Below are 25516 nucleotides of genomic sequence, written 5' to 3' on the forward strand. Positions count from 1 at the left end.
GCTACTATACTACAAGGGTGTGGAATTTATTAAAATATCTACTTGTCCAGGGGACAGGTTACTTCTCAAATCTACTTGTCCTGTAAAAAGATCTACTTGTCCCTTTGGTGCCATGTAGTGTGGCGACAAATTATGGCAGCAATTAATAGCCTCTCTGATTATGCAAGGGCTACTACCATAGTAGGGCTTGAATACTTGTAGTTTCAATCCCTACTGTAGCAATTTCCATATTTTGCCACCTTTCTGCAGATCTGCATACTGGGGCTGGAGGAAGCAGTAAGCAATAGTTCCAGGGCTGGAATGCCTTTGAGTCTGCAAACCTACTAACCTGCATGTTTTAAAGATTTTTACCAGCTTCTCTCTAATATTTTCCCATTATAAGAAAGGTTGGACATTTACTCCTGACAATGGCAGAATTAGAACTTCTTCCAGGGTTGGGAAGAAAGTGGCTGGAGGGAAAATGAACTTGCAAATGCTCAATAGATTTTCACATGAACAAATCTACACATCGTATTTACCCATGCTAAAATACGGTTCACAAATATTTTACAGGGGTACGACATATACCATGGGTGCACTTTTGTGACTTTCTTTAAGAATTTGGGGCCACATGTAGGTAGGTTCAGATTTGTGACCTGCAAATTGCGAGTCGCAAATCTGAATGTAGGATGGTGTCCTTGACACCATCTGTGATTCTCAAGGGCTTCGCAAATGCCCACCTCATGAATAATCATGAGGTGGGTCGCAATTTGCGACCCCCTCGCGAATGGTGGGCTGCTGGAGACAGCAGACCACCATGTTTGTGACTGCTTTTCAATAAAGCAGTTTTTTTTTTTTTTTTTAATGCAGCCCGTTTTCCTTAAAGGAAAACGAGATGCATAACAAAAATGAAAAATGAAATGTTTTCGTTTCATTTTTTCAGAGCAGGCAGTGGTCCACAGGACCACTGCCTGCTCTGAAAAAATGTTTATAGTGACATTCACAATGGGGAAGGGGTCGTATGGGGATCCCTTCCCTTTTGCGAAAGTGTTAGCACCCATTTGAAATGGGTGCAAACTGCGATTGGTTGCGCCCGCGTTCGCGGTCACAAAACAATCCACCATTGCACTGCGAGTCGCAATTAGGTGGGGAACACCCCTTACCAATTGCGAGTCGCAAACCCGTTTTGTGATTTGGTAACCAGGTTACTGAATCGCAAAACTGGGTTTGTGCATCGCAATGTGCTTTTTGCACGTCGCAAACAGCGAAAGTCGCTGTTTGCGACATGCAAAAAGCTACCTACATGTGGGTCTTGGTCCCTAATTAGGTCTGGTGTTAACAAAGACATTTTTTTCTTAAACTTCTATTTCTCTCTCTTTCGGCTGGCTTTACTGTGAGTGATCGCATTCTGCTCTTCCACAAGGAGCATATTGCCACACACAGTAGTTTTGTTCAGTGTCAGGAACTACAGTGGCAATCAGTGACGTAACGAAACTGGAGGGTGCCCCTTTGCAAAGAACATGGAGGAGCCCCCTCTCCAGACTCACTCAGGGCAGGTGCTGTGCTGAAGGGGCCCCCTGGAGGGCGGCTGCGGGGCCTTTGTTATGCCGCTGGTGGCAACGTGTGCTTTTAGAGTTCAAAAACTTTTTGGGGGGGGTTTTGCCAGTGTTTGTTACAATGTTGAGGGCCTGGTAGCTCCCACAACAATAAAGTGTTACAAAGGCCATGTCAAAACAAGACACGCATTGATGAAACTAAAAGACTTAAAAAAAATATGTCAGATCAGTTGGCTTTGTCAGTGTTTGTTTATTTTCATGCTTCCCATAATTGTGTTGAAAATGGTTACACTGATTTTCCATTAGAAATATTTTTGGGAAATACTAGCATGCATCAACACATTTTACTAAATGACACTTCATTTGCATATAATCAGAGAGCATTCTGGGAGCATTATACTTAGCCTCTTAGCCTAAACGTTTCAAACATGTGTGTACACGTTTTTTTTTTTTGGACTGGAACCAACGTCAGTAGCGAAGTGTGGCCTTAAAACATTTATTTACAGCACTCACCCTAATAATGAAGACTTTCAAATAATGAACCATAAATACAAGTTCGAACAGCATTATCTTTTGGAAACATTACCTCAACTGGAGAGAGTTCCACTCTCTGTAAACAGGCAGCCAAAGGGTTTGTGCTGCAGGGGGTTGGGCCTACTTGTCCCAAGGACAAAGTAAACATAAAAACTTGTTGCCCTTGACCCCAAACAAGATGTCCCGGGCGTCCACGTTAGATGAAAGTTCCTTCTTATCATGCAAGTGTCTCTCGTCTTGCTCGAGTCTCTTCAGAGCTGTTAGTTCAGTAACGATAATAGGTTTAGAAGTAGAAGCATCATTCGTCTCACTCTCACTTTTACCATGCATTCCAAGAACTATTGCTACAAATATTAGTACGCATGCGGTTATTAAGCCTATACACATGTATTTACAATACTTCATTTTACGCCCCTGTGTAGTGAAGCTAGTCATGATCTGTATAGAATCAGAAAGTTGAAGACACTTTATCAAAGCGTTTTTTTTTTTTTCTCTTTTAAGTTGCAGGTATTTACAAAGCTGAACGAGTTCAATGTCCACACTGTTTCTTTAGCAGCTTAGTCTCTCATCGGTTAGCAGCGTTGTCTCAAAATCGGTTTCAAAGTCAATCAAGTTAGCAATGTCTTAGCCGGTTGAAAAATCAATCAAGTGATCAATGGTTTCAATCAACAGAGTCCATAAAGTTTTTACTTCCAAAATGAAGTTCTGCCTCTTCGTTCTCAAGACTGAGGGATACGAATTCGTCTGACCAATCGTTATTGGCTACGTACGCCCACTCCGGACCGGAATACCTCCTGCTTGGTATCCTTTTTCTTTTCAACTTTGCATCTCTCTTTGATCCTTTCTCACTGATACTTTCCTCTTTGCCCAAGTCCTTTTCTTCACTTGGTGTTGGTACTACAACAGACACTTCCTTTCTTTTCTCTTTCACTCTTGGCCCTTCACTGTCGTTCAACGTTTCTCTAGTTCTTAGTTTTACTGGCAATATGCTTGGTCTTCTTTTTGCACTGTGTCCACTTGATGGACCTGCAATCTCTTCTGAAGGAGTTTAAGCAGTTCCGTTCTGTTCTGCCTTGTCCCCTCCTTCTGGGGAGTCAATCAGGTTTTCCTTTTCTTTTTCTGTATCATCTGCTTCTGGGAAAGCCCTCCTCTGATCAGGCTCTCCTGCTTCTTCACCTCTTTCGAGCCCTTTGTCACCGTTACTTTCTTCAGGCTCTTTTTCACTTTCAGCTGCTTCAGGCTCTTTGTTACCTTCAGCTGCTTCAGGCTCTTTGTTACCTTCAGCTGCTTCGTCGCTGTCTGAGGCTCCTCCTTGGTCTTCCCCAAGTGAATCAGTGGCTTTGTCCTCAGAAAATATTTCTCCCTCCTCTATTTCTGCTTGTTCGCTTCTGGTTCTGTTTCGCTCTGCCTCAGCGCTTGGTACTTTGTTATCAGGTACTGGTAACTTCAGCGCTTCAACTTCCTCATCTGTGGGATACAACACCCTCTTTGTGTGACTGGCGTGAATCCAGTTGAGAACTCCCGCACACTTCACAGCGGTGGTAGTCGTCAAAATCACTTGGAAAGGTCCTATCCAACGGGGTTCCAAACACGACTTCCTCACGTGCTTCTTTATCACGACCCAGTCACCTGCTTTCAGGGCGTGTCCTGGACCTTGGATCGGTGGCAAGGTGGTTGCCTCCACCTGGTGAGAGAAAGATCGAACCACATCAGCTAGACCTTTGCAGTAGTCTAACACCATATCATCTGTAATATTCAAAAGCGCATTTGCAGGAACTGCTGGAAGTCTCATAGCCCTGCCCATGAGAATCTCGTGTGTGGACAGTCCAGTCTTTCTGTCAGGGGTGTTTCTCATTGACATTAGTACCAAAGGCAATGCGTCAGGCCATTTCAAGTTTGTCGATGCACATATTTTCGCCATTCTCGATTTCAATGTGCCATTCATTTGCTCCACTAGACCTGATGCTTCAGGGCGGTAGCTACAATGCAGCTTTTGCTCAATGTTCAGTGCTGCACAAAGCAATTTTATTACTTCATTATTGAAGTGACTTCCCCTATCTGATTCTAAAGAGATCGGGAATCCGAAACGTGGTATTAACTCTCTCAAGAGTAGTTTTGCAACTGTGAGACTGTCATTTCTGCGTGTAGGGTATGCTTCAATCCAGTGACTAAAAATGCACACAACCACCAACACATACTTCAAGCCTCCATGCACAGGCATCTCAATGAAGTCCATTTGCATCCTGCTGAATGGTCCCCCTGCCCTTCCCATGTGGCTCAAATTTACTACGGTTCCCTTCCCTGCGTTCATCTGTTGGCAAATGACGCAACGGTGGCAAACTGCTTCAGCAACTTGACGGAATTTGGGGTTAAACCAATCAGTTTTAAAAACCTAATCATGGCATCCCTCCCAAGATGAGCTTGTCCGTGGTAAAATCTAACTATCTGTGTCAAAAGGCTATTTGGAAGAACGAATTTTCCTTCACTTGAAACCCATAATTCATCTAGCCTCTTCACACATTGTAATTTGGTCCACAAGAGTTTTTCATCCTCACTGACATCATTCTGTAGGGATTTCAATTCGTCCATCGTATCTACCACCTTTAGAGTAAAGATTTCGCTTGGTTCGAGTTCTGGTTCACTTATCAAATTCCATTGATCCCTAAGCAATATACAGTTCAATGCGCAAAACCTTGCGACTTGATCCGCATATCCATTTCCCAGGTAAACATAGTCTTGTCCCTTCGAGTGTGCACTGCATTTTACCACTGCTACTTCCCCTGGCAATTGAATGGCATTTAACAATTCTCTTATTCTTTCACCGTTTTTCACTGGTGATCCTGAAGAGGTCATGAAGCCTCTCTGTGACCACAGTTGTCCGAAATCATCCACTATTCCAAACCCGTACTGTCTGTCAGTGTAAATGGTAACTTTCATTAATGCAGAGAGTTGGCACGCTCTGGTAAGGGCTACCAATTCTGCTACCTGTGCAGAGTAAACTCCTTGAAGCCAAGATGCTTCCAGAACACCTGTTACAGTACATACAGCATATCCTGCTTTCAATATTCCCAGTGCATCTCTTAAACATGAACCATCAACAAAAATAACTTGATCATTTTCTTCCAATCGGGTATCTTTGATATCAGGTCTAGGTTTGGTGCAAAATTCAGTCACCTGAAGGCAGTCATGCTCGATGTCTTCAGCGTTCTCAATTTCAGCATTTTCACTGGGAAACAAGGTTGCTGGATTCAACGTAGTGCACCTTTTCAGCTGCACATTAGGTGATCCCAGAATTATTGTTTCGTACCTTGTGAGTCTAGCACCCGTCATGTGCTGTGTTCGGGAACGTGTCAAAAGTATCTCAACTGAGTGAGGGACCATGACTGTTAAAGGGTGTCCCATCACTATTACTTCACTCTGAGTGAGGCTGATACCAACTGCTGCTACGGCGCGCAAACACCCTGGCAGTGCTGCTGCGACCGGATCCAAAGTAGCTGAAAAATATGCTACTGGTCTGTTCACGCCACCATGGGCTTGGGTCAAGACAGACAAGGAACATGCATCACGTTCATGACAAAACAATGTGAAAGGCTTTGTGTAGTCAGGCATACCTAAAGCTGGAGCCCTGCACATGAATTCTTTCAATTCAATAAAAGCATCCATCTCTTCTCCTTTCAGTTCAATTTCATCCAATGCATCCTTCTGGGTCAGTTTCAGTAAAGGTTTTGCTAGGGTTGAGAAGTTGGGAATCCATTGGCGACAGTAACTCACCATTCCCAAAAACTTCCTCACCTCCCTCCTCGTCTTTGGGGGACTCATTTGAAGTACACTTGTTATTCTTTCCTTCATTATTCTCCGTGACCCTTTCTCTATTTGGTGACCCAAATATTTCACTTTCTTCTGACAGAACTGTAATTTTGAAGGAGACACCTTGTGTCCATTCCTTCCCAAATGGTTCAATAGGGCAATGGTGTCGGCTGTGCAGTCACTTTCTGTCTTGGATGCAATCAGTAAGTCATCAATGTACTGTACTAGGGTTGACTCGAATGGCAATTCTAGCGCTTCCAAATCCTTCTTTAGAATCTGATTGAAAATTGACGGTGACTCCGAAAACCCTTGAGGAATTCGACACCAACTGGTGACTCTGTCTAAGAATTTGCAACAAAAGAGAAATTGGCTGTCCTCATGAAAAGGCACCGAAAAGAATGCTTGTGACAAGTCGATGACTGAGAACCACTCGGCATCGCAAGGGACTTGAAACATTATCACAGCTGGATTTGGTACTACAGGGCAGCATTTAATTATTATGTCATTTATTTTCCTCAAGTCCTGCACAATTCGGACCTTTCCACTTGGCTTTATTAGTCCCATAATTGGTGAATTACATGGACTGCTTAACACTTCTTTCAGTACTCCCTGCTTTACAAACTCATCAATGAGTTGGGCGACTTTCATGAGGGTGTCTTGTGCCATAAGGTACTGTGGGGTCTGGGGAAAGGTTACATTGGGTTTTACAGTCACTTTCACTGGTTCCACTCCTTTCACCAATCCCACCTCTTTTCCTGTCATATCCCACACTTCTTTTCCGACTGTTTCCTGTAATTCAGCTGGAATATCTGCTTCAGTGATCATCGGAAAAAGGGTAATCAGAGGATACTCTTCATCGACAGTTTCCATCTCATCCTCTTCTACACTGTCCTCTTCTTCCCCATCACTGCTCGTCTGAATTCTAATTCCATCGTTCGAACACATAATCGAACATCCCAATTTGCACAATAGGTCTCTCCCTAACAGTGATATCGGGCTTGAGTCACATACCACAAAATTATGTGACCCTTGATAGTTACCAATTCTGACTTGTACTGGATCTGTGATTGGGTTCGTCAGGTACCTGTTTGCTGCTCCCACTACTTGAACTGTTCTCCCTGAAAGTGGCAAATTCGGTACCTCAATGCTCCTGACAGTGGAAAGTGTAGCTCCTGTATCAACCAAGAATGAAACGCGATGACCCATGACTCTTCCCTCCACATACGGACCCTTTTGATCAACTTCCAAAGATGCTGCAAGCACACAATTTCCCTCCTCATCTGAACTTTCATTCTCCCATGCATCGTTTATTCCATTCTCGCTGTGTAGTGGGAATTTGTGTACTGTGTCATTTTGACTCATTCCCTGACCCGTGACCTGTTGAGGAAGCATTGCTTGTTGCTGATTCATTGGTGCTAAGGGTATTTGCATTTGGTGATTAGGTACCATAGGAAACTGCTGTTGCAATGGCTGCAATTGTGTCATTTGCACACGAGGCATTTGCACCTGTTGTGGTTGCATGGGTTGTAGACCCTGCATCTGGTTTATATTGTTTTGAAAATTTGGGTTCGGACCTCTCAGTTTCGGTCCTCTCATAGTCTGAAATGCATTGACATCATTGTTTTGCTGACCTACACCTTCCTGCACCATCATTGGGCACTCCCGTTTCCAATGCCCGACGATTCCGCACGTGTGACATGGCATCACCTTCTTCATTGCCTGTATACCATTTGGAATCATAACGGTATTCAAATCAGGACCATTATTCACAAAACCTCCCCGGCCTCTGCCTCTCATCTGTGGCTGAAACATAGCATTTCCCTGTTGCTGCTGCTGCGGCATCTGTTGTTGAAAACCTTGCAAACCTTGTAAACCTGTCTGAGCTGCTCTGAGCTGCATCACCATCACCTTTTCCTTCAATCTTTTCTGCTTTGTCTCGATCTCATCACTGCAGTATTTTGCATAATTCAACACTTCATCGATCGACTTTGACTGCCAACAAATCAAATGCGATTTAATCATCTGGCTAATTTCGGGTCTAAGCCCTTCCACAAACCTGAACACAAAATGGAGCATGTCTTTTGGCTCAATCCTTTCCGTGCCACTATAATTTTTAAACGCTTTCAACAACCTCTCATAATACGCATGTATAGATTCTTTAACCTCTTGAGCGGTCCTGTCAATCCTTTGCCAATCCACATTTTTCGACGCAACCTTGGTTTTCAAGTGCTCGATCACCTTGTGGTACAAACTCATTACCGTAGGTGATGGCGCACCTGTGTCCCTATCTCTCTCTGGTTCACTCGTCGGTCAACCTACAGCCCTTTTACAATCTTCCCACAAATCTGCCGGAACCACAATTTCAAATAAGGTATTCAGGTCTTCCCAGAGACACTTCGCGAGTTTCACAAATCTATCCGTTTGTTGATACCACTCAATCGGCTTCTCTCTTAATTTGGGAAAGTCATCCGTAAAGGATTGAATATCGCACCTGTGCCATGGTACATGCACAAGTTTTCCCCCTGCTGTCTCTCTCATTGGTAACAGAGTTATCAGATCGTCATTCTGTTGTTTTTTCTCACTTCGTTCTGAAGTGTTTTCCTTCTTTTTATCCTTTTTCTTGACCCACCGGCTTTCCCACTTGTCTAAACATCTCCAAACCTGTGCGCTCTGCAGTATCTCTTTAAGGTGTGTTTTCATCCCTGCGGATCTCATGTGTTCAAAATCTTTTGTCTCAAAGTCTAACCTGTAACTTCTGCTTAGATGTTTGGTCTTACCTATATCGATCTCGTTTCTGTCTGCAATTTCTTGTAATTTCTTATGTATGTTGCTCACTTCTCTTGTAATCCTAGGGTACATGTATCTTAGTTCTTCCTCTATGTATGATTCCAATCTGTTCAAACCCATTGTTCCCTCTACCAGTTCATCTGCCTCCATACCCAACCTTATTTTATTCAGGTATTCTTCTCCCTTCCCGCTTGATGTACTCTGTGGGGAGTTCAGGCTGTTGAACCATTGTGTTAACTGTTGCGCGTTCAGTCCCATCAATGTAGCAGTTACATCAACTGCCACTGACGGTTTCTGTAATGTTTCAGTCTGTGAGGTTAACGGTACTAATAGTGGTGAAAGTGACCTTACCACGGTTGATGGAGCACAAATTGGAATTGGACTAAATTCCGACAAGGACCCAGATCCATTTGGCAGTGCCGCTATCGGAGTTGTCTCTGGAGTGGTTTCTATGCATCTTCTCCCTGTCCCATTTTGTATTGTTAACCCTTGGTCGCTGGTGCTTGAATTTGCCTGTATGTACAGTGGTACTGGTGGACCTACAGTGATAGGTAGAGATATCGCGTCTGGATTCTGTCTGTTCCCCGAATTCTGTGGCATGTTAATCCCCACATTGTGGTTCATCATTGCTGGCATACCTAACTGGCTTTCTACTACTCGCGCTTCTTGTGTTTGCTTTTGGGGCATCGAGAACTGTGTTGATTCAGCTTGAATCAATGTCGGTCTCTGATAGTTTTGTCCTCCCTGCTCCATTGAATCGGAAGTCATTCCCACATTATGCTCATCGCAACAGTGCCTTTGAACCTGTGGCTGATAGTTATCAGCAGGTTTCAATGTTGGCACGTCTGGGTACATTCTCTGAATCCGTGGTATTCGTGGTGAGAAAGGCATGTCGGAGCTGCTCGGCCTTTGAGATATTCTCAAATTTGGTGTTACATTACCCTGTATTGGTTCTGGAGGGGCAGTACTAATACTTGAGCCTTTTTCGCTTTCCACGTATGGTGGTGGGCGATCATTCAGCAATTGTATAATGAACTCCTCATCATCTGACTCGTCTCCCCTTTTCGAATTTCTATTGCCCTCTCCCCCTCTGGACTGACTCCTATTTGTCTTACAGGTGGCTTTCCTTCCTTCCGTCTCCGCTTCCTCGGCAATCGCTGGAAACAATTTAATTCCCTGCAATACGTCTGATCTCCAAACCTTTTGTGTGCTGTCCCATCTAGCATCCGCTAGTGTCTTTTCTACTTTTCTTATTCTTGTCTCAAATTTCTTTTGTTGTTGGTTTCTAGCTATTAGCTCCCAAATTGCTAATGCCTCAAACTGTGCTGGCCTTGGGGGTACTTTCATGTCATATAGCGCAAATCTCAGATTTTCTAAAACCCTTAAATTAAACGACCCGTGGATAGGGAACGCTACACTTCCATGTTTCTCTGTTAATTTACACCATTGTTTTAACCATAGACATGGCGCTACACCCTTTTCTTCAATGACTATGTAAGCTGGTGTACCCTCAGGCGGTGTTTCTTCTCCTACATTTGCTTTAATATAAACGTCTCCCCTCATGGCACTCTTAAATGCTTTGAAAAATTTCATCTTTCCGTCTTTTGTTTTTCTAAAATATGTAATCAATAAGTGACTTTAATTCCCGGAATACTCTTCGCTTGCCTTTCCCCTTCCAATTGCGCTTCACGGACTGCGTCCAATCCGTGCGCGACCCTTCTCACCAACCGACCTATCCCAGCGCGGCTCCTAGTGACGTCACACTCACACACTGCGGCTGACAAAAGTCCTGCGGCTTGTCCTCTTTTCATTCGGCTTCACTCATAAACTAATTTCTGCAATATAACGCGAGCACTTAACCAAAAGAATAAAACAGATCTGTCGGTTTACTACAGGAAAGGTAATACAATCGCTTCAGAAACCTTAGGGATTTTTCACTAGCCTCAGCAGTTATTCCATCTTTCTCGGTTTCCCACTTTCGCAAGCAAAATTTGACCCGCAAACTTTACTCTCAACTGATCAATGAACTATTCTAGTGCACTTTAGAATTTGTCAAATCTCAAAGTCGAAATTTTCTTTCACTCTGCAACATTCATACCGACTTGTTGACCACGCCCGATCAACCTATTAAACCGACCAGATCACAACATCAAACAAGTGTCACATACACTTTTCAACATACTCCGGAGTCTCTTGACCTCGCAGGGCCCGTCTCAACAACAACAACCACGTGGACAATTTTTCTGCTCAAAGCGCTACACACACGTGAAGTTCGACGACTTCCCTACTCTCACACCTTTGGAGGAACACTCCTCTAATATCTTTTAACTCCTTAAATCCTCCCAAACTTCTCAATTAATCTGCGGCGATAAGCTGTGCAAGCGCGAAATCCTAACTTCACTCATACCGTCACTAGAAACGCTGAGACCATTTTCATACCTCCATGTTCCTCATTCGCAAGCTCTGAGATCTCGGGAAAGTCATTGGGGACTTAGGGCATCATCATCTCTCCAACTTGTTTTATCAAAGAAAATTCTAACCTGACTCTGTCTATTGTTCGGATGGGGTGCCAAAGGGCTAAACCATCAATCTCTGCTACCATCTACTGATAACGCGTCCAGCCCTTATAAATTACCTGTACCTGGACACGTTGGAGGTCGGTGAATCTTTTAACCGAGTCGGGCTCTCCTCATCCTCAATAGTCGAGTCACTCAGATCAATAATCAATAACTGTTGTAATCGGTAATCAATAGATCAATGTAATACATCAGAAATCAATAACAGTTGGTATTTCGGCGCACCATGACCTTTCAGTCATGAATAACCACACCAGTTTACTAAAAGTTAGTGAATTTATTTCCCTATATTAACAAAGCTAGCACGATATATATATGTCTCAAGACCAATTGATATATGTATATGAACATTACTAGCTGTCCATAACGGTGGAAGAAACGCAATCTATGTAAAATCTGAATGATGATACACTCTGTTATAGCAATGCAAATCACCAATGTGACTAACTGTATTTGACTAATTGCATACATTCGGTCAGCATAACAAGATTTCAATTCTTCTTGATACATTGAATGAAAACCTTGACTAACCTCTAATTAGCATTGGCATGTGGGACTTCATGCAAAACGAATTTAGTCAACACAAATTTGGAAAACTTCTAGCTAGGACTCTATCAAAATAGCAGTTGGTACCTAAAAGGAAAAAAAACACAATGCATAATACATTTATCCTTTCATATTTACCAAATACAATCAGCATTCAAGAAAAGTCTTCGTCCTTCAGGTACCGGTTGATCAGCATGGGGCAAATTTCAAAGGGGGCAAAGTTAAGGGCAAGCTTCCTTGCAACGGCAAGGAGAATGGGGCAAAGTTACTGCATGGGCAAGACGGGGGCAAATCAAAGTTAAAGTCTCTAGGATGAGAATTCTTAAAGTCTCTTTCTCTCAGATAGAGAAAAGGGCATCAGGGTGTCGTCCAAAATGGAGTCTGGCATCAGGCTTCAAACTGGCATCGAGGAAAATGGCTGACTTCTCTTTGTCCGGTGGGTTTAAGTAAGAAACATTCCAAATTCTGCAGGGTCTTCCATTGGAGGGTTCATAGGTTGGCTTCAAATTGTCCAATCAAAAATTGTCTTTTACTAGCGCCCATTTATGCATACACTGTCCTTGGAGCCTCGGAACACAAATTGTATCATGGTTTGCCAATTATTTTACTATCTGTACCTTCATTGTCCGCACCTGCAGAGACTGACCTTGTATCAAAGGGGATGTAACCGGCCTAGCACGAAACCTTGGAGATAAGTGTACCAGCCAGTTTCTACTGGAAAAATACAACTTCAAGCAAGAATATATGTTTCATTAGTTCAAGGAAAAAAATCATGCAGTTAGAATTTGAAACCAAGCAACCAGGCCAAAGCCTGTACTAAATTTAAGCTAAGCAAAATAGTTTTCAAACAAGAAATCATGGCATACAATTGCGATTATGACGGATTACTACATTTTTAATACTTCATGATTAATAAAGCTCGTTTAGAATGATGGCGAACTACCCCGAGGGCACAATTTCCCTCGTACATATTTTTCTTTACTAAAATCACACTTCATTATGTGTATCGATTACACGGTATACATGAATATATGTCGGACCTTCTTTTTCTGCGTCATCAGGGTCAGTAGAAAAAAGAAGGGGGGATGACACTGAACTCTGGTTCAACCCAGTTTTCTCGCTTGGAGCTGCGTGTTCAAAACTTACTGGAATTTACAGTTTAATTTGCTGAATCTTTAGGATTTTTGAAACAATTGTAAATTAATGCTCCGTTCCGACAGTTTAAAATTATCTGTCAGCCTGAAGAGTCTGTCTGGGTCTGCACATTAGTCCTTCATTGTCTATGCAAATATATGCACATATCAAAAGATTGGAATCGACTTCCATGGCTTAGTAGCTTTTCACCGTGTGGTGCTTATAGGATGCCTCTCATCAAATCCTATTTTCAAGCAGCATAACATTTCTGACTGTGAGTTACGAAGGAGTCTACTGTAATGCTGACCCTCCCACAGCTGGTCTCGAAACTGACTTTTCAACAGCAACCCCACTGCCATAGTTTCCAACAGCAACAAAACGCTTGCACGATTTTCTCAGAGGGCTTTTGCAGGTGCAAGTGGAAGATCTTACTGGCATGTTTGCATGGCACATTTATTCAGTGGAAATTTGCAATATTGAAAGAACAATAAAATGTTAATCCATGGACGAGTTGGAATGGTAAAATTACCTTTGAGAATAGGTCTCAAAAGCTGCCTTGGTAGATTGAGGGATGTTAGTCAACAAAAATGACTTGAATCTTCCTGTGACACTGCACGGTACGCTGCTGAATTCTGTGCCGCTGCACTCTGTGTCACTGTACTATATACCACTCTACTCTGCAGTACTCCACGGCACTACACTCTCCAGCACTATACTATACACCACACTACGTCCCTCTACTCTGCACCACTCTATCCCACTGCACTCTATGCCACTCTACCCTATGCCACTGCACTCTATGTCACTCTGCTCTACACCACCCCACCCCACTTCACTCTGCACCTCTCCACTTTATGCCACTGCACTCTACCATGCAACACTAATCTACGCACTGCATTCTACGACACTGCATTATACACCACTGAATTATATGTGGCTGCATTCTATGCCACTGTACTCTGCAACACTCTACGCCAATGCAGTCTACACCAGTCCACTCTACACCACTCCCCTGTACTCCACTCTACGTGCAACCTCTTTTCTATGGGTAGCTGTTTCAGTAAGATTGTTCAAGATGGGACAATCACATTGAAATGACATACAAATTATATTTTATATAGCTTTACACTGTCATAGAAAAATACTACCAGATTGTACCTTCTCTGTAAAGGAAGCTTGCATTGTACCTTCTCTGTGGGAGAAGCTTGTGTTGTACCTTCTGTGTGAGAGAAGCTTGCATTTTACCTTCTCTGTGAGGGAAGCTTGCATTGTACCTTCTTTGAGAGGGAAGCTTGCATTGTACTTTCTCTGTGAGGAAGGCTTACATTGTACCTTCTCTCTGGGGGAAGCTTGCAGTGAACCTTCTCTTTGACGTAAGCTTGTATTGTACCTTCTTTAAGAGGGAAGTTTGCATTGTAACATCTGTGTGAGGGAAACTTGCATTGTACCTTCTTTGAAAGGGAAGCTTGCATTGTACCTTCTGGGTGAGGAAAGCTTCAATTGTACCTTCTTTGTGAGGGAAGCTTGCATTATACCTTCTCTGTGAGGGAAGTGTGCATTGTACTTTATCTGTGAGGGAAGCTTGTGTTGTACCTCCTCTCTGGAAGAAGCTTGTATTGTACTTTCTCTGTAAGGTAAGCTTGCATTGTACCTTATCTGAGAGGGAAGCTTGCATGGTACTTTCTCTGTGAGGTAAGCTGGCATTGTACCTTCTGTGTAAGGGAAGCTTGCACTACTGCTGGCTGTATCTGCTGTGTGTGAGGGAAGCTTGCACTGCTGCCTGCACTGTATCTGTACCTTGTGTAAGGAAAGCTTGCACTGCTGCTGTGCTGTATCTGCTGTGTGTGAGGGAACCTTGCACTGCTGCTGCCTGTACTCTATGTGCTGTTTGTGAGGGAATCTTTCACTGCTGATGTGCTGTATCTGCACTGTGTGTGGGGGAAGCATACACTGCTGCTATGCTGTGTGTGAAGGAAGCTTGCATTACACCTTCTCTGTGAGGGTAACATGCATTGCACCTTCTCTGTGAGGGAAGCTTGCATTGTACCTTCTGGGTGAAGGAAGCTTGCATTGTACCTTCTGGGTGAGGGAAGCTTGCATTGTACCTTGTGTGTGAAGGAAGCATGCATTGTACCTTCTGTGTGAGGTAAGCATGCATTGTACCTTCCCTGTGAGGGAAGCTTGCACTGTACCTTCTGTGTGAGGGAAGCTTGCATTGCGCATTCTGTCTGAGGGAAGTTTGCACCAGTTCCTAAATAAACTACCTATCCCTCCCTATCTTCCTTTCTATCTATTCTATGCAGTTCTCACCCATATATATTCATGGTGCCACATAAATCCACTACACAAATATAGTCTGTACCATACAATTTCACACTGCGCAATTCCACAAGTAACAATTAAAATACAAACCACAAATTTCCACTCCACACCACATACATCCCCTACACTCAAAACCAAAACACATAAATAAGACATTGTCATTTACAGTGCCAATAGCTCTAACTCTCACAGGTGTGAGACCTGTTGCATTGCAAATGCCTGTCTTCCAGGAGTTTGAGTCACAAGACCTGTGTGGACTCCACCTCAGATTGTTTTCCTTCACCGTCGGGCTTAGGCGTGTTTGAACGCAACTCGATATTGAAAAGCAATATGGACCAGATTAATATCTTCTTCAGTTCGTTTACTGGTGCTGAAATTCCATCTTCCACCTCATAATCATTACGAAAACAGCAATACTGCACCAAGAAGGCTTCCATTTTACTGAATGGGGCTTGGAATTGACCATTGAAACGAGACATACTTTGACACATTGCAGCCTCGGGCTGATATCTCCTTTGGGTCGAAGGTAGTTTTACTCGAGAATGCATTTAGGATTGTGTCATGGAATGTACTTCATTCCATTTCTGTATTAACTACAACGCAAAATACCCTTGGATCAATCAACATGATGTCTACAACCTCTGTCCCTCCTTGAGTAAGCCGATCCAGCCTGCAAGGACTGCCTTGCCTTCTGCTGCAAAAGGATGCTTAGGTACTGGAAGGAGAGAGGATAGAAGCATTGCAATGTGCAGCACCAAGAGGTATGGAAACGCCTGACATGTTCGTAGTGGAAGTAGGGAGACCCCCTGGCACGGAGACAAATTCTGGATGGGAGTGTAAAAAATTCGGGACAGAGGGTCAAAATTCAGACCAAAAAGTCAGGACAAAGGGTCAAAATTCAGGACAAAAGTCAAATTTACCGACATACATGGACAGACCACGTAAGACTACTTTATCAGTGCATGTATTTACTATTTTCTACATAGCACTATTTATTCACTATGATTTTTATGTGATTGCCTCTAGAGATGCTACATTCAAGGGCAACATTATGTCCTTGTTCAGTAGTAAATGAATGCCCATGGGCATGGTGTCAAAGGCATCTGCGCTATCCACAGTTTGGGAAACATTACTAACTGGGAGACTGACCTGGCCAAATCTCTGCACGATGTGGACTAGGCTTAAGTATTAGAATATCCCCATAAAGTATCCTGCATCTTCCGTTTTAAGTATATTCAAATTATTATTCTGAACTGAGCCTACCTTACTACTGCCAGAATTACCAAAATATACCAGGGAGCCACAGTTGCATTTCTCCTTACTGTATACGGTTAGATGTCAACACGCTTCATATGCTTTGGTCTTGCCCCACGCTCTTTTATTCTGCCGGAGTTGTTGAGGTGCTGTCAACCATGATGGGCAGTGTACTAATGAATTCCCCAGAAATTGTCCTATTTGGCATATTCTCCCACTCTATGTTCGAGAAACCCTCCACCAAATTCTTTGACCTGGCTCTCCTTCTAGTAAAACACAATACTACGCTACTCTGGAAGGATCCATTTCCTCTGACTAGCTTAAGTTGGACCAAGGGCATGCTCTCTTGGTTTTAGTCTGAGAGCACCCTATTACACAGGGAGGAATGAGTGGTTTGAGAAAATATTTTATTGCACAGAAGTGGGATATTTTGGTTGAGGGCTTTAAATACTGCACCAAGGATGATACACCTCCCCTGTAACCCACACACACACTTGGTTTCTATGCACTAGCTGTTCTTGCCAAATTTAGGTAACTACACAAGACAGTGGTCTAAGGGCACCTATCTGCGAAGCACTGCTGTATTTCCACACTAGAACACTTTCTTTTAAACACAATATGGTTCATTGCTCTGTTTCCCTACACTGATAGTTAAGGCAGAGGTGACTGGGCAGAAAGATAGGAATGAACAGTTTATTATGGGTCAGTTTGTTACACAGAAAATTTTAAAAATTGTGTACTGACTTTTCATAAATGTATGTAGCCCAGCACTCTTCTTCTGTAAATGTACGATGGAATCTTTTGCTACATACCTGACGACCATCATGCGATGTAACCTCTTTTTGGCATCCAGCATAAAATCTTAAAACAAATATATACTAGTGTTTCAATTGAGTATGAACTTTAAAATATTCCTTAACCCACCCTCTTGACAACACCAGGAGTGAACAAAGTGAACCAATTATCTGGTGTCCCTTCATGGCTAATTATTGTTATGGATGGGGGTACATTACAGGCTAATAATACATACAGGTACATTTTTGTACACAGTCCATCTTAATCTGGATTACTTGAAACTGCTCTCAAATATCATTATCAAGTAAAGATCCTACAATTTATTCATGCAGGGAATCCGGTATTTTAAACCAGGCCTTGTTTTGGTACAATTCTGTAAATTTATTGGTACACTGTGTTAAATAAATACAGAGCACAGGATAATCTGACACAATAACTAAACAAAGAATAAGCATTGGCAAAGCCAATAGGTCTCACTTTTACAAGAGCTGTTGGCTTTGGCAATGTATTTTGCCATGTTGTACACCAGTGTGGCTGCTGTTCAGCATGGCTAAACGTTAGTGGTGTGGACTGTCAGAGTGGAGTGGGGGAGTAAAGTGTCGTAGATTGGGTTTGTTGCAGTGGAGTGGAGTACAGTGTCGTAGAGCTGGGTAGAGGGGAGCAGGCATAGAGTGTTGTACAGGGTGGTCGAGTGGGGTGGAATAGGGTGCAGTGGGTGGGAGTGGATTGAGGTAGTGGGGTGGATTGGATTACAGTAGAATGGGGTGGATTGGATTGCGGTAGAGTGGGGTGGATTGAGTGGAGTAGGGTGGATTGATTGGAGTGGGGTGAACTGGAATGGGGTAGATTTTTTGGAATGGAGTGGGAAGACTGGAGTGGGGCAGATTGTTTTGAATTGTAGTCGAACAGATTGGAATGGGGCTGATTGTACTAGTGTAAATTTAAGTGGGGTGGATTAGGTTGGTGTGGGGTGGATTGGATGGGGATTGGAATTGGGTGAATTGGGATGAAGTGGATTGGATTGGGGTAAGGTGGATTGATTTGAAGTGGGGTGTATTGTTTTGGATTGGAGTGGGGGCAGATTGGATTGGGACAGTTTGTTTTGGGTTGGAGTGGGGCGGATTGGAGAGGGGCAGATTGTTTTGAATTGGAGTGAGGCAGATTGGAGTGGGGCGGATTTGAATGGGAGAGATTTTTTGGATTGGAAGGGGGTAGATTGTAGTGGGGAAGTTTGTTTTGGATTGGAGTGGGGCTGGCTGTTTTGGGTTCAGGTGGGGCAACTTGTTTTGAGTTGGAGTGTAACACTTTGCAGTGGGGTAGATTCTTTTGGAGTGGGGCAGATTGTTTTTGAGTGGTGCAGGTTGTTTTGAATGGGAGAGGGGTAAATTGGAGTAGGTTAGATTAAATTGGGGTGGGTTGGGAGGATTGGAGTAGGTGGGTTAGAGTGGATTGGGGTGAGTGGTTTGGTTTGGAGTGGGATGGACTGGTGTGGAGTGAGGTGGGGTGGATTGTAGTGAAAGAGATTGGAGTTAGTTTGATTGGGAGTACTGCTCAATATGTATTAAAGCAACATTTCAGAAATTACACATAATAAAGAAACAACGTTGCTTTACAATATTTAGAACAAGATAATTTGTCATCTTTTGAGAACAGCACCCACAAGCAAAAATATAAGAAAACGTGAGTTCAAAGTGAAAAAAGACGACTTGGCAAAATAAAAAAAAGTTTGTTCTAAAAATTAAAACTTTACAGTTTTATTTGTCCTGCTGGGCAGGTTTTTGCCAGTCAAGAACCTTCTGTTGGCAGATCACTAACTTAAAAGAACAAAATAGTACCTCAATCACATCGGGAGCAGTGGACAGGCACTGATTAAGTTGGCTAAATCAGTGCTTGGTCCCTGCTCTACACAGAGGAACAGAAATGATGCTTGGCCTGCAGTGACAATTTATGAGGCTGTAAAGAAGAGTGCCACGCAATCCAACAATGTTAAGCAACAGGCAGGCTTCAAGCCCTTCACTGTACACAACAGAGTCTCGTAAGTGAGACATATGTCCTGGCGCATACACTCACATCCTCGACCCTCAAAAAGGTACATAATGAAGGGAAGGGAAGGCATAACAACATATCCTACTATAACTGACTTTTTAAGATATTACAGGGCAGATTGAGCAAGGTTTTGTGTTTCCCTTGTGCCAGGCAGGGCGACGCAAAAGCCAGAATGAGATTTACCATGCTATGCAAATGCACCCTGCATGGCTTGGTAAACATGTTATAGCGCAAGGTAACACAAGTTGTTGACCTGTGTTACATTATGCCGGGAAGGGATTCCATGGGTGGAGCTTCGATGTTCCCACACATCCACCCATGTATTCTAAGGATTCCCAGATATACCAACACTGATGTGGGAATGCATTAGAATTGTTTGTCTTCTCAGAGGAGGCGCAACAAGGAGAAATATCTTTATTTCTGCTTGTTGTTTCCTCCTTCTGAGAGTGCTGCATCCTGCAGCACTCTCAGAAAGAGGAAAATGCCTCTAAGGAGTGTTTCATGCAGGAAGGTGTCCTCTCCTGCACAAAGACAATCCTGCCTGCATCACAGGCACACTTGCACCAATGCACAAGGGTACCTGCGTTGGCACTGGGCTGCAGGTTGTGCACTAGCGCAGGTAGAGGACAGCAATGCTCCATATTTTGAGTTGGCATATTCCTGCCCTCTCCCTTCACTCAGCGCAGCAAGTTGTTTTGCTGCATTGCGTAAGAAAAATGTCAAACCTGGGCCTACTTAAAATGTCAAAAGCGTCAATCGAACTGCATTTAAAAAGTATGAATACTGCAATAGGGATGGGGGTCAGTGAACATGGAGGGGGAATCAAAGGCGTTGATGAAAATAACAAAATAATCTGTAACTATTTTGTTGAGCTTTCACCATCTAGTAACTACATATAAAACAACACACGTCCCAAATGAAAAATAAATGAAGGTTAAATTATACAGTGGGAATGCATTATTTTATGTCATGAAACCTCTATTGGTTAATGCAGTCACTGCAGATGCCTATGTGTGCAGAGACCCATCAAATTTAATCCTGTTTGGTGTAGTAGAAGAGTGAGGTATTTTTAGAGCTCAGAGTTCCCTCAATGCACTCAATGTATAATTCATCATTTTAAACGTGCATTGCGTGGATTATTATATAGTCTGCCACACAATGGTCATATAAATTTAAATTAAGACAAGCAGAGGTTCTAGAGTATATATTTCAGTTATATACAGATTATACGGAGTGCAAACCTTTTTTAATAACTTTCCATTAAAAGCATGCACTCCACAGCTCAGCTTTTAGTCCCCTTTCAGTACTTCTCAAAAAGGAAAATATCTTTGTCACAAAAAGCTTATGGTGATTCCATCAATTAAGGCCTATCATAACTCCTTTTACCATTGCAGATTTAACCAAATGCACACATTTGCATTTCTTTTTGGGCACTGTGAAGAAAGCTTGTTTCGGGAATGCAGAAAAGGAGACGTCCTCCGTTCAACTTCAGCTGTGGGATGTGTCCTTTAGCTGAGTAGTCAAAATTACAGACAAATGCTGTCCGTTAAACCCTTTACTACGGACAGTGGGCATGAGGGTGAAATTATGAGCAGTCCGTGAAAATTACGGATGGGTGGTCACCCTAAGTGGAAGAGATACCTGGTGCAGAGTAGGAAGTGGGCGGTCCTGCCTGTATTTTCCAGGGACAGACCTAGATACCCTCTCGTTTGATTAGTGCACCATAGAAATCAACACAACATCATACATTACAGATGCAAGAAACCCCAGAGGCCCTGTTTTAGAAATGCGCCAACATACAGTTTGTGGTCGAGTTTGTCGAACCCAGTGCTTAATTTGAGCTGGTGGTTTCCCGTGCGGGGCACCGGAACATATTTTTGAGGGCTGGCACTTATTCTTCTGCCTCAAGATTTTACTGCGAGCAAAAGACACTCATGGGAAAGACGGAGGATGAGACAAACTAAAAAGTGTCACAAAGGGAGAAACAGAAAGCTGCAGGAGTGAGCTGAAGGGCAGGGTCTGGCGGAAATAGATTAAAGAGGCCTGAGATGGCTTTTGGGATTATGCTGTCTCAGTATTCCCTGCTTGCACATTCAATTGCAGTAGCCGCGTGTTCCAGGGGAGAGCTTTGGATATCTGCACCTTTTTATTTACCAATTAAGCACTGGTCAGACCTGCACCATTGTTTAGCCTGAAGATGAGGGTTAAACCAGGTCTTATCTGCTGCGCCTCTAGGTCAATCTTGAGCCTCTAAACAACCAACAGCTGAGGAAGGGCACCACTCCCATGGGAGTTTTGCATCAAGCCCAAAACAGAGACTAATGTGGCATAAACCTCAGGGTCCTGCACCTCCAGCCTGTATACTCCAGACTCTAAAGTTTGTTTAGACACCGGGCAAAGCCCGATCTCAGGGCACCAAACCCAAACATGCTGTTGCCTCCTGCTTGGTGCCTAAGCACAGAAAAGCTCGACTCCACACTGAAGCCACTAACACAATATCCCAGTCTCTTGACCAACCCCATTCTGAGCCAAAGTTAATGCGAAAGATTCATTAGGAACTGAAGTTGGTGTTGAAGGACCCTACGGTGCTGAGGTCGGAAACCTCACGAGCTGATCTTTGAAAAGCTGCCATTATTTCTTTGAAATGTGTACACCGCTGGGATGGAGAAACCTAAGTGCGCGTGTGTGTTTGGAGGGCCGTCTTAGGCCGACAAACACACATGCACACTTAGGCCCATATTTATTCTTTTTTAGCACCGCATTTGCATCAGTTTTTGACGCAGAAACAGTGCAAACTTGCAAATTACAATTGTATTTTGTAAGTTTGCGCCTGTTTTGCGCCAAAAAGCAGCGCAAATGCAGCGCAAAAAAAGTATAAATATGGGCTTTAGTGCACACAATTTCTCATCCCCCCTCCCACCTCCCGTGGCACAGTTAGAGGTAGACAGAGTATCAACCAGAAAGATGGTTACCACAAAGATTGTTTTTTTTTTATCTGGGAAAGGTAAAAATAAGAGTACTGTGGTCTCTGAGGGAGATCTATCTCCATATCAATTTATTTGAGTTGCGGGCTATTCACTTGGCATTGAAGATGGTCCTTCCTACTATCAGCGGAAACGTACAAGTTCTCATAGACAACACAACTGCCATGTAGTACTGCAACAAGCAGGATGGTGTGGAGTTGTAGGTCGTGTGTATGTATGTGGCTGAACAGTCAGAGTATCCCCCTGAATAGTCAGCAGCTGGTAGAAACTTTTAATGCAAGGATCGCAAACGGCAGGTACACTCTGAGGTGGTACAGGGTGTTTTCCATCAGTGTGGAGAGTCCTGGCTCGATCTGTTTGCCACTGCGGAAGACTTACAGTTTCCATGCTTTTGCACGTTGGAGTTCCCAAGGTGGTGCTCCCTTACAGAAGACTTTAGCCTGGGCGAGGAGAGTGTGGTGCCCAGAACCTTTAGGCATGAGCATATGTTCTCCGATTCAGCTGTCCCTTTTGGAGGACCGTCTTTTGAAACAGTGGGGCTGGGTCTTGCACCTGTGTTCACAACCCACACTTGCATACATGGAGATTGAACAGAGTCAATTGATGGCTTTGGATCTTCCCCCCAAAGCAGTTGGTGTCATCCTGGAATCCAGACGTCCTTCCACCAAAACTGTATATGCAGCGCACTTGGAGAATTTGTTTTCTGGTGTTCCTCGCGTGGCATTCAGCCTTTACAGGCAAAGTTGTCTGACATTTTATTGTTTTGTCTCACTCAAGCAGATCATGGCCTTCCTGTGGAAACAGATAAGGGTTATATTTTGGCTATTTTGACCATCCTATGGTTGCTAGATCATCCATCTCCTTTCAAGTCACCAGTTGTGATATGTTTCTTGAAGTGACTGAGCCGCATGTTCTTTCCAACACGTTTCATGATGTCGAAGTGGGAGCACAATTCAGTTCCCATCTGTTTGACTCCTTTTGAATTGATGCACAGCTATTATATACGTTTTTGACCATAAAGACTGTTTTCCTCATCGGTATCACTGCTGCTTGACAAATGAGTGAACTACATGCCTTGCTTGTCTGGCAACTGTGCTCATCTTTCTTTACAAACAAACTGATTTTCCAGGCAAAAGTGGCTTTCTTACCAAAGGTATTCATGGCCTTCCATGCAGGAAAATCCATTACTTACCTCATCCTTTCAAGGAAGAGGAATGGCTCCACCATCTTGAATTTATGAGAGCCCTTAATTTTTAAATGGATTCCATCAGAGACCATCAATTACATAATCAACTCTTTGTTGGCTTATCTGGAGTAAAAAAAGGGGGAAGCGGTAGAAAAGAGAACCATCTCCCACGGGATTGTGTTATGTATAAAGACCTGCTAATGGCTAGCCAAAAAACAGCCCCCAGAAGGCTTCCAACAGAGCAAAGGCTGCTACTAAAGCGTGCAGTGTGCTACTGATGGACATGTGCCAGGTTGATAAATGGGCATCTCTCCGCACATTGACAAAGCACTATTACTTGTCAGTCAGCTCTGGCAGGATGCACACTTTACCCGATCTATCCTGCAGCATTTCCTCACCGGAATCATTCCACAGACCCACATACTGGGAAAGTACTGCTTTGGTTTCTATTTTCAAGATGAGGGATGTGCGGTTAGAAGTGTCTATCAGAAGAACAAGTTATGTGCCTTTTCTTGCTAGAGAATCTATTTAACTGCAGATTCCTCTCCAACACACCCTCCTCCATGTTCTGTGGAATGGACTCATACAGCCAATTACTAAGATACCAAGATTAAAGACCTGCACAGTGGCATATTCTGATTTCTATGGGCTCCATGTCCAATGGCACAGACACAGATCAGAAAGAAACTGATACAGTGGCTATGATATTACATCGGGAAGGATGCACCAGATGCAAAACCCCATGATGCCACCAACCGGTTCACTGAGGAGTTGCTATGAAAACTTTCCAGATCCATGCAGAGGTTTGTGGAGGAGCAATAGTGTAAAACTATGCAAAATTAGGAAGGCCATCTGTACGAGGTGGGGCGTAGCGGATACGGACAAAGAGGAGACAAGTCAGAGGTGTTGAGTGAATATTTATTTCTTTAAAAGTTTTTTTTATACTGTTTTATAGACCCAAGCCCCAATGGTTCTTCTATCTAATGTCTTCTCTCTTCTTCTTTCCAGGTGAGTTCTCTCTGGCCAAGTGTAGGTCCAGTGACATGGTGTTGACCAACGGGGAAGAGAGAAAAGGAAAGGTAAGTCTCTTAATATAGACTTCTGGAGTAGGTTAGTAAGGGGAGAGGGAGTGCAGTGAGGTGGGAGGGAATGTGGGGTTACCCGCCAGCCCTATGTGTGTTTCACCCAATAGTGCTGTGCTCCACGCAGTTTTAGTTTCCCCGAGTACGCTTATGTCTCTACCAGGTACGTTCAGATACCCCGAAAAATAGCAAACAAAAGAAAATTAGTTATAAATATGCGTGACTGTAGTCCTAGGGTGGGAGGTAAACTGTTATTAGCACAGTCTGCCTCATTACATCCTGTGGTAGATTAGGGGAAAAGCTTGTTGTCTGAAATGCCGATATTTAAGTTTATACAGAGGGAAAAATAAATAATACAGCAGACCAGTTAAACAAGAATTTAAAGAAAGAGGAGGGGAAAAAGAAACAGGTCCTGTACATATACATCGGGTAGATTTTCACACCATGTATCTACCCTACCCGTTAGTGAGATTATCCCTCTATTGATCCTTTCCTCCTCCTGCTCACTCTTCCTTCCCCAGCAATGTCCTGTAGCCGTTTGGAAGCAGGGCCGTACCTGCCTTAGCCATGCCCCTCCAGGGACGTGGCGGTCACTGTGTGTTCTCGGGCTTCCCTGCCCGCCGTCACCACCTAGTGTTCCTCGCCCGTGTTGTCTGTGCTCTTCGCTTTTTGATGGTGGTTTGCGCCGCTGTCCATCCTCGTCCTCCGCGTATTTGTCGTCCTCTGTCTCCCCGGGCCACGTAGCTGGCCCCTCTTTTGTGTCTACGGGAGCCCGGATTTCCGGGTTTCCGGTCTTCTCCTTCCGGGTTGCGATCGGCGGTGCCCCCGGGTACCCATTCCCCCGATGGCCGCCACCAGGAGTAGCCGGGCCATGAGGCACCCGGCTACACCATCTAATGTTCACTACTGTATCAGTTGTTTCTAGCAT

At 43.6% G+C, this 25516-nt stretch overlaps 1 protein-coding gene across 1 annotated transcript; it reads right to left on the reverse strand.

The window, feature by feature from the left end:
• Positions 1-1055: 1055 nt before the first annotated feature.
• LOC138246858 (uncharacterized) lies at positions 1056-25516 on the reverse strand. The gene is made up of 2 exons (XM_069201612.1): positions 25145-25516; positions 1056-3753 (listed from the first exon to the last, which is right to left on the reverse strand). Exons 1-2 carry the CDS (start codon positions 25514-25516, stop codon positions 3118-3120), a joined length of 1008 nt encoding a protein of 335 aa, XP_069057713.1. The 3' UTR covers positions 1056-3117.

The sequence above is a fragment of the Pleurodeles waltl genome, chromosome 7 (assembly GCF_031143425.1).
Source record: "Pleurodeles waltl isolate 20211129_DDA chromosome 7, aPleWal1.hap1.20221129, whole genome shotgun sequence".
NCBI classification, from domain to species: domain Eukaryota; kingdom Metazoa; phylum Chordata; class Amphibia; order Caudata; family Salamandridae; genus Pleurodeles; species Pleurodeles waltl.